The sequence below is a fragment of the Paramormyrops kingsleyae genome, chromosome 21, assembly GCF_048594095.1.
Source record: "Paramormyrops kingsleyae isolate MSU_618 chromosome 21, PKINGS_0.4, whole genome shotgun sequence".
Classification (NCBI taxonomy): domain Eukaryota; kingdom Metazoa; phylum Chordata; class Actinopteri; order Osteoglossiformes; family Mormyridae; genus Paramormyrops; species Paramormyrops kingsleyae.
The window spans coordinates 13,696,423-13,709,120 of record NC_132817.1 but is presented as its reverse complement, the minus strand read 5'-3'; the positions used below and the strand labels follow the sequence as shown (position 1 = coordinate 13,709,120).

At 38.0% G+C, this 12,698-nt stretch overlaps 1 protein-coding gene across 3 annotated transcripts; it reads left to right on the top strand.

Moving 5' to 3' along the window:
- The first annotated feature begins 5,240 nt into the window (after positions 1-5,240).
- LOC111836555 (uncharacterized) lies at positions 5,241-10,815 on the top strand. 3 transcript variants are annotated; one of them, XM_072704436.1, is made up of 7 exons: positions 5,241-5,471; positions 5,813-5,958; positions 6,177-6,245; positions 6,458-6,490; positions 6,902-7,007; positions 7,212-7,345; positions 10,758-10,815. In XM_072704436.1, exons 1-7 carry the CDS (start codon positions 5,369-5,371, stop codon positions 10,779-10,781), a joined length of 615 nt encoding a protein of 204 aa, XP_072560537.1. In that variant the 5' UTR covers positions 5,241-5,368; the 3' UTR covers positions 10,782-10,815. The 3 variants fall into 3 exon arrangements, with proteins under 3 accessions (XP_072560537.1, XP_072560536.1, XP_072560538.1); XM_072704435.1 differs by lacking the exon at positions 10,758-10,815 and adding an exon at positions 8,087-8,743; XM_072704437.1 differs by lacking the exons at positions 5,241-5,471; positions 10,758-10,815 and adding an exon at positions 8,087-8,743 and having other exon boundaries at positions 5,898-5,935.
- The last annotated feature ends 1,883 nt before the right edge of the window (positions 10,816-12,698 follow it).

The window sequence follows — 12,698 nt, the reverse complement described above, 5'->3', positions numbered from 1 at the left end:
CTTTCTGACTCTTCAGATTATGTCTACTTTAATTGGTTTGCTGATTTGTTCACCTCACCGAGTTTAAGTAACATTTTTTGATATTACTGACACCTATTTATTGTATTTACGGTACCTGTTTATCATCCCTTACGAAAATTAACCATGGTTTCCTATGGTTTTTATGCAGTAACCATAGTTTTACTATGGTACCTCATGGTACTTTGGTACTACCCATAGTACTACCATGGTTTATCCATAGCGCTTCATGGTAGCTGTGGTACTACCATAGTTTACATATAGCACTTCATTGTAACCATGGTACTACTATGGTTTTAAAAAGGACCCAGCAAATGTGCACTTGCAAGGCCCATCCGGGTTCTTGTCTGGAAGTGTGGACTAGGGCCAACCCACACCAAACCTAAATGCACCCATTGCGGGCTATGATGAAAGTAATGATATTGCAAAACACTGTATTACAAGCATTTTTTTTATTGTAGAATCTTTTAATAGACTGTACATTTGTAGAATTTATAACTTTAAAATAATTTCATTCAACATTTTCTTTGTATACATCAGGTACCCTACTTAAAAAGTAATAGTAGTAACATCAATAATAGACTAGCAGTCTGTCAATTGACTATCATATCACAATAGTACATTTAATTAAGCAAATTAAGTCATATATATATAAAATACATACATACATACATTGCATATACACAAACATCCCCAGGCCCAAAAAATTAGGCAAGGATTTACTACTCCTATTTTTTATACTGTTATATATTGTACATACCTATAGCAACTTTTCCTTCTATAATTACTCTGTCATTTACCTAAATTTTAATCAGTTTCAATATTGTTCACTAGAGGAACTACATACTTTCTTTTGCTGACTGCAAATAAAACACACTTTTTATGTAGTGATGAAGCTGTTACAACAATAGTGTCTTGTTTCTCATTGACCTCTTGGATAAAATCAATATAGAGGTTCAATTGCCTATCCCTGAACATAACTTTCTGTTTTACTGCTAGAGGATATCCAAAAATCACTGGTATCTCATCACAAGCACATTTAGTAAGGGCACAGTTGCACTGAATTTTCAGAAGAGCATAATCCTGAATTTGTACAAAGCTTTCATCACTTAGCATCACTACTGAATTGGTACGTTTCTGCATACGTGTGTATCCTGCAGTTGTGTAGAGCGTGCCTTTGTATAAAAACCTCTTAAAACACTGTACAGGCTCATTCTTAGGTAAGACATTAAAATGTCTTTCAACAGCTGCGTACTGTCTAGGCAAGAGGGGTGAAAATGTAGGTGCACCAAATATATGAAAATCGCCTACAATCAAATGCCTCTGAACTACTCTTTTTCCAAGTAGCTGACAACAATAGTCAAACACAGTGGAATTTTTGTCCTTGACATGGCTGTGAATGTTTCTTGGGATATCACGCCACAGTAGAAAAGTTCGGCATATTTGTCTGGGGACACTCTGGGTTCCATGGAAATACTGCATCAGATTGTGATTATTGCCTTCAAATGTAAAAGCAGATATGCACCATAATGGCCCCCATAACTTCACACTCTCACATAAGTGAGTAAGCTGATGAACATTAAAGCTGACATGCTCCTTACCATACAATAATTCCATCTGTATGACAAATTTGTGTAAAGCAACATCAGCCTTTTCCAAGACCTGCCGAGGGATGTTGGTCATTAAGAGTGCATACATTGCATAAACCAGAAGTGCCCAGTGATTAAGATACTGTGTAGGCAATATACCGTCAAGGGTAATCATGGAATAATATAGAAGCCAACTTTTGAACTCGGAAGCTTTCCAAAATTTTAATTTGTCAAGTGAAGAAGGTGTACGAGTAACCTCTTTAGGTGGTTTTACAGAGAGCAATCGTTCGTTCAGGACATTAAGTTTTGTACCAATGTACCAGGGTAGAGTATGATTGGAGCTGTCTATCCACAGAGTAAGAAATTGCCGCACAACACCCAAAAGAACCGCATGCATATAATCTGGTATGAAACTACTTATAATGTTAAACAGTGGCAGGAACAGAAGAGGTGACAGGCCTTTCACGCCGTGAACAGGGTGGCCCTCCTGTGAGGCCTGAATTGCATCATCCTCCCACTGGTTGAGTTGTCTACTATCTGCAGGTGGGTGTAGGTAAGGGTATGCATTAACATAGCCATGACCTTTAGCTACTCGTTCCCCAGGATGAAGACACCAGTCACAGCCATGCTTTCCATTAAACTGTGTACTGTGTTTCAGCAATGGCCTGGCTACAGAATCACAGGCACTAACAACAGCAAACACTCTGCTCCTACGAATTACCTCACCATCTACCCACTTCAAGCCATGATCCTTCAAACTCTCCATTTCATCTATGAATGGCTTAAGAAATGTGTTCATCACTGGCTTAGACTTGCCGAACCAAAGAGCAGACAATAGGACATGTCCTTTCCTAATACTAGGTGGTAATTCATTTATCGTGAATTGAATTGGCCACAAGGAATATTGAGAGGATTCAAAGACGGGTACTCCATCACAGTTCCATAGTAATGTCAGATCCCATTTCCCAATCATGCCATTTTGAATGTAGCTTTTCATGATGTCCCCATCAAATATATCACTAACTGTGTCATCCCAAATCCAAGAAGCTTTGTCTATAATTGTTTGAAAATTTGTCACATAGTTCTCCAGTACATCTCTCAGTTGAGAAGCTAATGGTAGATAAATGAAGAAGGACCCATTCCTAAGATTTAGGGTTTTGTTGAAAGGATTTTGGCATTCTTGACACATATCAACTAAGTTGCTGTCCTTACAAATGTACTCATGGCACGACTCACAGTAGAAGTGGATCTCAAAACTATTGTTGATGGACACAAAACATTTGTTAAACAGGAACTTTGTGGCGGGCAGTGTACCAGGAAACAGAATATCAAGCATTTTCAGGAAATCACTGAGACCTTCTCCACTTAGGCTATGACGTAGAATGAAGACCAACATCATTAGAATGGTTTGACCTTTGGTGACATCACTCCCTGGATATATTGGCTCACCACCACCATCCAGATTGAAAGGTTCCTAAAATACAAAAGCCATTCAGTATAACCGCACTGCAGCTCAATACGTAACATAAAGTTTGCATGATGAGAAGAAATATTTTGATCCAAAATGTACTGTAAAGGACACAGTACTCCCATGTTTGATTCCCACTACACCCCTAACAACAAAGGAGTAAAATACCTCTGTGCTACTTTGGTAGTGCACATGAATGTTGTCAGTCTCGTTGGCATCATCATCTGATGGGTAGTTGACGTCTTCCTAGAAAACAACACATATAATAACATGAATATCTGCACATTAAGCACGCAAAGTTACAAAGAATTTTAAGGGTTAGAGGTCATTCAACCAATATAGTTTTTTTTCCTTTTTTTTTTTTAATTTAAGCAATATAACAAGAGGGGGAGTGGGGTTGTTAGCGGATATGCCCAAGGCTATGGATCCCGCTGGCACGAAGCTGTAAGACCGTTGCTTTTATACAACAGTTCCATTACACCATCTGTCCGTCCGTCCAACTACCTATCTATCTAGTAAACATTTACCTCCCTGGTGAGTGCTGTGATGAATTTCATGAAACAATTAAAGCAGGAAAAGAAAAGTGTCTTGTCTACATACCTCACAGTTATTTGGGTACTGTCCCTCGGTGTCATAAGCCTCACTGGCCTCGTCAGCTGAGGGGTAGTTCATGTCTCCCTGATACAACACATGAAAATGGTAAAATAATTACAAGGTAATCACATAGTGATTTCATTAACTTTCTTTCCTTCTGGATAAATACACTGTCTATCTATCTATCTATCTATCTATCTACCTATCTATCTAGTAAACATTTACCTCCCTGGTGAGTGCTGTGATGAATTTCATGAAACAATTAAAGCAGGAAAAGAAAAGTGTCTTGTCTACATACCTCACAGTTATTTGGGTACTGCCCCTCGGTGTCATAAGCCTCACTGGCCTCGTCAGCTGAGGGGTAGTTCATGTCTCCCTGATACAACACATGAAAATGGTAAAATAATTACAAGGTAATCACATAGTGATTTCATTAACTTTCTTTCCTTCTGGATAAATACACTATCTATCTATCTATCTATCTATCTATCTACCTACCTACCTACCTACCTACCTACCTACCTACCTACCTATCTATCTAGTAAACATTTACCTCCCTGGTGAGTGCTGTGATGAATTTCATGAATGGAAAAAATGCCTATATATCTTCATTAAAACTACGTGGTAAGATTTTCTGACCTTTATTACTTTGGTCATACATAGTCATAGCTGACTGATATGCACTTGTTAGTGACTTGCCAGCCTAACGTTACGCCACTACTTTCAACTGAGGTCAGTACAGTATAACGTAAATTGGGAGAATCGTGTCCAAATTTTATTTCACAGAGGATTTTACAGGTTTACCTCTTGTGACGATTTTTATTCTCATTTGTTTACCCTTTGGAGCTACTTTTAGTTAGAACATAAGAACATAAGAAATTTACAAACGAGAGGAGGCCATTCGGCCCATCAAGCTCGTTTGGGGAGAACTTAGCTAATATCTCAGAGTTGTTAAAATCTTATCTAGCTCTGATTTAAAGGAACCCATGGTTTTAGCTTCCACTACATACAAGTTGGTATAGCCGGCAAGTTAAAGTTAGCTCGGTTAACTATAAGCTTGCTTGCTAGCTAGCTGTCTGAAGTAAAACAAATGAACAAAACCACAAATACTTACATTTAATCTTCTTCGAGATGTTTCTCTGGGAATTTCAATGTCCACTTCACGCAAATAGCGTTTATATCGACCCAATCTGCGATGCATCATGGCTGCAAATTCCTGTTCTCCTGTCCACTACTCTTCAACGGCGAGTTATGAGTCTCTGCAGAACAAAATGGGCGTTCCCCAAGCAGTATGGGCGGGTTTCAAGCATCCAATCAGAGAACGTAATGGGCGTTCCCCAAGCTGTATGGGCGGGTTTCAAGCGTCCAATCATCGTTAAACCTTTTTTTCGGTGACAAAAAACAACGCTTTGGAACCGCCCACTGTAATACACTTCCAGCGCTTGAAATCCGCCCACTCGCTTCTGTGTTCTGCAGAGACCTCCTCGTTGTCGCGCACCAATGACAATTCAGCACGCTCGCGCAGCTGCATAATTTGAATTTGACAGTTGACAGTTGTAGCTAGTATTGTGGTAACCGCATTTACTTATATTTTAAGTCTTAAATGGCAGTTTTAAATATGTATGGATTGTTCGATTTTTTTGAGGAAAATACTCTAAGTGTCGGACCCTTAAGTTCAGTTAATTTAACTGGCACTTGAATGACCACAAATGAACTGAACCCGAAAGACTGGAATGTGGAGAAGGAGGTATTGGTGCGGTGGGGAAAGTACCTTTACCCGGCCAAAATACTGGACATTTCAGGTAAGAAATTTCATATATCGTCCACAGATGACTGGCAATTTCACCTATTAATATATTAAAACGCAAATACGCTAACGATAGACTGTTTGATAAAGCTAACATTGATTTCAGGCTAGGTGCTCTGTTACAGCTAACTTTCTTAACGTGTTGCTACTGTAGCAGTATGCAAGAAAAAGCCTTTACCTCAGAAAATTATTATATTAATTGAAGTATCGATATTTTAGTAATTTGGGGTAAATGTGTTGTTTATCATTAACAGGAACACAGTGGAAAGTAATTTATGTATTTAATATTTGCACTCCATATTGACATACCAACATATTGTTCTTATTCTCAACTAGAAAATGAGCAAATGCTCTCAGATAAAAGAGAGGAACTTATAAAGGGCTCAGCTGCCAATGAGGAGTGTGGCAGAGGGAGGCGGAAGAAAAAACCTGTCCAGTATTCCTCGGATGATGAGCAATGTGAGATGCCAAAGAGAAAAAAGGTGCCCTACTTTTTTCAGTTAATTATAAAATGAATTGCAGTGGGGAAATAAGGATTTCGCTTTTGATTAGCACAGGTATTTCAGTAGCAACACAATTGGAATTACTTTTACTAAAAAAAACAACAACAACAATCCTGCCCCCCATGGTATATTCTTGCTCTTTGTTTTTCTTGCTCTTTGTTTCCACTAAGCCATTAATATTCCATGTCTCTCTTAAGACTGAAAAGAAAGCTGTGCATCCAGCGCAAATTGAAAAACTTCTCCAACAAAGAAAGCAAAGACTCAGTGTAAGTTCTGTCATTTGTCATCAAATTGATAGAAATGATCTTGGCCATTATCCAGTTGGTTGATTTGCATAATTAATTTACAATGCCACTGTTTAAAATTTGCCATCGCTGCAAACCATGGATTGTCTAGGACTGTCCGTTACTTTGTTTGTTATGACACAAAAATCCCCCATTTACAAAATGCATGATGTCTTTCTTTTTCACTCTTTAAGGCTGAAAAAGAACCCAGGAGAGAGCAGCTAACTGTAAGTTATTCATCACCCATGACACAGATGAAATACCTAACAGCAACTTTTATCTACTTTCTTCTTTATTAAAAGTATCCCTGGCTAGTGAGACATTTTGGCTTTACAAGACTGTGATGGTGGGGGCGTAGCAGTTAAGGAACCTGATTAGCATGCTAAGTAGCGTGGAAATTATTCGAATTAGTTTGAATCCTGACTGCCACATTGTGCCCTTGATCAGCTTTATGACGTCAAATTTTGCCCTGATTTGCTTGAATCTCTTTCTCTTACGTGCTTCCATGTACAAATATTTTAATAAACTTAAGTAAAACTGTTATTTCTGACACAAATGGTATTGTTTCCCTGTAGGTCTTCCCATTACATCAAGTGATTAGAACCTAGAAAATCTTCTAACAATTCAATTTTTTTTAGGGGATCTCAGTCACTCATTGTTCCAACTGCAAACGCCTTGAACAGCGAGTCAAAGAACTAGAGGAAGATCGGCAGAGGTTGACTCAGCAGGTGGATACAATTAATGGCAAGTTTGCAAGCAACTCATTAATTCGCCAGATTTTGTACCGGTGGAATCCTATTTCACTCTTCTTCAAATAGCATAGTAGCTCTTTGTTGGAATGGTTGAACAACTTTGTTGGGCACATTCAAACTCTGTACAAAAGCTACTATCATTTTAAATATTTTTAAATTATTCTGTAAGGGTGTTAACGTCTGTTATTTCTTTTAGATATGAGGATTATGCTCTCTGAGTTGAGAAGTACTTTGGTAAGAGAGCCAGCCACCACCGTACAAACAACCAACCTGGAACAAGCCACCAGTCGCAGCTCATCTCCTCAGGCCCAAGAAAACTCAAATGATGATGTAAGTGAATTCTAACTAAGACTAGCCTGGTTGACACCTACTGACATTGTACTGATCAATTATTATGAAATCCATTAGCAACACTAGCATAAACTGCAAATTATTAAATTATTGCCTACTAAATCTTAAATCATACCAGGTGTTGTTATATTAATATTGTTAGATTTGTTATCAATTTTAAGAAGAAAAAACAACTTAGCCTATAAAATGTGTTCTGCCCCTGTTGGTTGCTGAGTGCACTCCATAGGTATAAAAGCAAGAAACTTTGGTGCAATGTAGATCTAATAGCGCAGCCAACACTAACTGATCAGAGCAAGGTAACTCTGTGCCTCATTCAGTTAGTGTTACCTGTTGGTTTGCGAATTTGGCCTTCGTTGTAGTCAATTGTCTTGTTCCTGTTCCGACAGTGCTCGGTAACTTCGAACATCAGGCTTGGGTTCATTGATTCCAGACTATCCCTTAGGTAATTAATTAATTAAAGAATCTCACTCTGCAGCTTATTATGCCCACAAGGTCTATCTCCACTCTGATCTGATTGCCTGAGATACAATCAAAAACAGACTTATTACCCCTTTTGTGTAATTATGATGACTCCCATAGGCCAGTTGTTCAAGATTGGCAAGTGTTTGGTATAACTTGGATCAAATAGTGAAACGGTAGCTAATATTAACTGATGAGTCCAAGGACACTTCATTTCAGTTTTTCTGTAACATGTTATTGATGTTTCATCTGAATTTCAAGGTTCTCATTGGTGAGGGACTAAAGGTCAGCAGGATTAAACTGCAAAGGTGCAATCACCTTCAACCAACAAAGCTGGTCTGTGACCTGCTTGGGGTCGTGTTCACCCGAAAGGAGATGGCCACCTCGTCACTTACTGGCCAAAAAGGGAGCGCCAAGAATGAAGTATCTACCATTTTGCTTATAACTTAAACATTCAGATGTTTTGGAAATAATCGGTAATTTTGTGAAATGTCACATAATTTTTCAAATCATTTCACATCTTATGTCTTTAAAAAGTTTTAATAAGACATTAACTGGATAATCTAAATTTATAAGCTAAATATCTATTTGAAATCTACATTTTAGTCAGTTTCAATATCTGTTACACAATTTAAGATCCAAACATTTTTATTAATCTTATAAAAGTCATTGATACATTTATATTTTCGATATTGTATCTCGGTGAACACTGGCAAGATCATAGTCCATGAGTTGTGTTCCACTCCATATTCGTTGCTGAAGTTTAAACCAAACACATCTCAGAGATGGTTTATAATAAAGCTAGAATCATATAGTTTAAGGACTAAACCATTCAAAGTCTTAGACACTGGCATTTTTTGGCATTTAAAATATTGTTATTGAATATTGTCATTATTGCCTTTTTAATATAAAACAATAAAAGAGGTTTAATTTCTCAAAAACAAACATGACCGAATGTTGTGCCTATTTTCATAGGTTTTAAGCTGACGTCATCTCACAGAAATGTTTGGGAATCAAATCCACATAATGTGGAAACTGCTTATAGTGATCACATCTGCCTGGGTGAAACTGATCGCTATAAGCGGATGATCATTATAACTGATTCTTTTTATTTATGTATTTCACTGTATTTAAATCAGGGTTGCCAACTCTCACACATTTGGTGAGACACTCACGCTTTCAGACTCACGCAAAAAACAAAAAATATTATTGTAAATCTGCATCATTCCATTATAAACCTAAATCAGCTACATCAAAAGTGTTGGGGTTGTTTGCAAACCCTGACTATTTAAAAGGTAATAAAAGTGTTACATACATGTAAATGCGTGTGTATGTGTGTGCAGACTTGTTTTGAATTGAAAATCTCATGCTAGACAGCTGACCAAAGTTGACAACCCAGTTTAAATGTTAAAAACGTAATCACTAGCTAATTGGGAGCATAACAAGAACGCTGCTTACAATAGGCTGGTGACCAGTGACTGTCCGCTCCTGGTTGCCCCCCTAAACACTCTGCGAACTGGGTCCAGTAACTGTAGCTCCGTCAGCAGTTCATCACACCAGCTATATCATTAATCTTGAACAAATATAAATGAGACAAGGCTTTCAGAGTTATTGCTATTTGTTGGTTTGATCTGAAGAAATTGAAAGGACCGATTCTACATATATGCCACCTACTGGAGATACCTAGTCATTTATCTTATACAGTACATGCATAGTCAATGTGCACGATTCCCCCTAGACATAAAAATCTGGGCCACACGCTGACAGACCGCAGCCGTCTGCCGCCAATCCCTGATGACGAAATTTAAATCACTTCCCCCCTTGTGCAACCGAAAGCACACAAAGGAAAAGTGAAGTAAGAACTGGTCTTAAGAAGAACCATTCAGCAGGAGTGCAGTGCTGGTCAGATGCTTTTTAAGACTGTGGTTAGACTTTACCTCATGTTCACCAAAATCACCTGCAAGGTACAGGATAGCAGAGACCTGGGAGGTACTGGGGAATGAGCCCCACACAATTGTGCATTACACAATGCTGTTAATAATAATGACATCATTCAGCACACCATATAAAATATTTTGCTCCAGTTAGAGGAAATTAATATCGATTACCCATCCATATGCATTTGCAGAACTATTTTGAAATATATAACCTTAAACAGTGTGTCATGAGTGAAGTATTCATGCCATACCTAACCTAGAGCTCTAACAGATGTTAGACCTTCTGTGGACTCACATATGCTGTGTGCTCAGTGTGATGAATACAGTGTCACAGAGGTTTGCTGCATCAACAACCTGGAAATGTTTTTTCACTTGGCTTCAAGGATAATCACAATTGAAGGTTCAATGTAAGATTATATGTATGAATATGATTAAATCTTATGTAAATTACTCATATAACTGTATAATTATATATCACTCTATACTTATATAAATGACAATATACATTATACTCGCAACATGACACTGAACAAAGACTATATTTAAGATCTAAGAAATAGTTGTACCTAATTAACCAGTTATACTGAATATATGGACTGGAATCTGAATCTGGAGGCTGGTGGATCGGTGGACATCATAAAAGACCTTAGAATGTTGTTACAGAAACTTACTGATGGGGGCGACATTGCAGCACAAATATCCATTCTTGGAGTCCTAACATTGTCATATGTCAAGTTTTGAACCTGCAGAGCGATTTCAGTACAGAGGCTGGAAGAAACAACCAGACAGCCTGTTTACCTGATCCACAGAGAACATAGCTTTGCATATTTATTGAATTTACAGCTCAGTAATGTCACAAAGGCTGTGGATTTTTCTGATCATTTCTGCAATTTTCTATGGTATAATTTATTCTCATACTTATTGCTAATTAGTATAATTAGTACATTTAAAATTGTTTTTAATAACTTGATTCTATGTGTTTTTTTCTCCCTTAGATTGCAGAGCTGAAGACAAAGTAAATCAAACCAGAGGAAACGTGATTCTATATGAAGGAAAATCAGTGACTATCGGCTGTAAATTTGACACAACTGATTTATCTCCATATCTTTTCTGGTACATCCAATATCCCAATGAGTCTCCCAAGTACCTGCTGAGATGGTATGGATCAGGAGCTCCTGTAAATGCGCCAGATTTTGACAGGAGATTTCATGCCAGTCCGAACAAAACTATGAAAACTATACCATTAACAGTGCAGAATGTGCAGCTGTCAGACTCTGCTGTGTATTACTGTGCTCTGAGGCCCACAGTGAGAATAACCTTCTCACACCCTCTACAAAAACACCTGCACACTGAGCAGATCATAGTGCATAAGCAAGCAGTTTCTGGCATAAATTTAAATGCATTTGTTTAAATCCATTGAGGTTTGAGAGCTTATTGCCAACAAGGACACTCGACCATCATATAAACAAACATAAGGAAAGCTCATTCAGAGACACAGAGGAGAGCGACATGGGAGAAGTTACACCATGTGGGTGGAGTTAATGAACCGCTGGAACAGACTTGACTAGGTGTTTCATGTCCAGATTCTATCAATGACAATATTGATTTTCTTTTTAATCCTGCTTTAAAAGCATTAAAAACAGTGAGCTGGTACGCAAGGAACATAGAGACAAGAGACCAAAACACACCTGATTCCATGAGGAAATGGTACCTGTCTGCAATTATGTCACTGACAACATCTGTATAACCGGGAAATTTTCAGTTAACCCATTGCTTTCCTCATATGATGTTAAAATTCCTCAAACTGCTATTGGTTTACTTTATTATTTATTCCCATTTTTGCAGAATTTGAGACGTGAAAATGTTTATATCTAACGGAGGATCAGTACAAATCAGCTAAACATAAAACACAAAAAATGCATGCTGTTTTTCTACTGGTACAGTCTTTACACAAATCCAGTGGAAAACCAGTGGAAGACATATTGCACTGGAGATCATGGAAAGTTCAGTAACTACATTTAAATCTACAGCAATCTGACTCTGCTTTACATTACTGGAATATGTGACCGCCAGGGATAATTACATGCAAAACTAAAAAAAAAAATTTGGAGTCCTAACAACAGAGGTAGCTGGGGAGAGGGAGGTCTGGGTATCTCTCCTGACGTTGCTACCCCCGCGACTCAAACCCCACATAAGCAGATGGTAATGGATCGATGGATGGATTTACTATATTTTATACAATATCTCTATAAAATAATCTGTGATAATATCTGCAGTGTATTCTGCCAATAGTGGTGGGTCTTCCAGAGAGGGAGGTCATGTGACATGTTTAATCTCATTTAAACAACAAATGAGGAAGCACCACTGAGCAGATTAGGCTGAACAGTTTGTGTCTGTTACCCCAACAGTAACATATGGAGAAGTCATGTATCTTAGTTATCATAACCATCACCGCAGGTAACCTTTCAAAATGCATGAATTGTCACAGTATTTAAAATGTCATTGCTTCAGTAAAATTCTTTCCAACATTATTATAATTTTTTCCTTATTATTCATATTTTCTCTTTTCAGGATTGACTGCTGGTGATGACATCAGTCCTGATAAACAAGATGTTTCCAGTAAAGAAGGAGAATCAGTGACACTGAGCTGCAGCTACACAGCAACCAGTGATTATATTTATCTTTACTGGTACAGACAGCACTCTAATCAGGGACCACAGTTTATACTCTTTAAAGGTGCCAGAGCATTAAATGGTAATGAGCACAACCCAGATAAACGATTCAAATCTACTACAACCAGGAACTCCACCCAGCTCACCATTCCCAGTCTTACCATAGCAGACACAGCCATCTACTACTGTGCCCAGACAGTAGCACAGTGATCAAAAGTTACTCAGACGCTGCACAAAAACTCATTTGATAAGAACTTCCTCTCA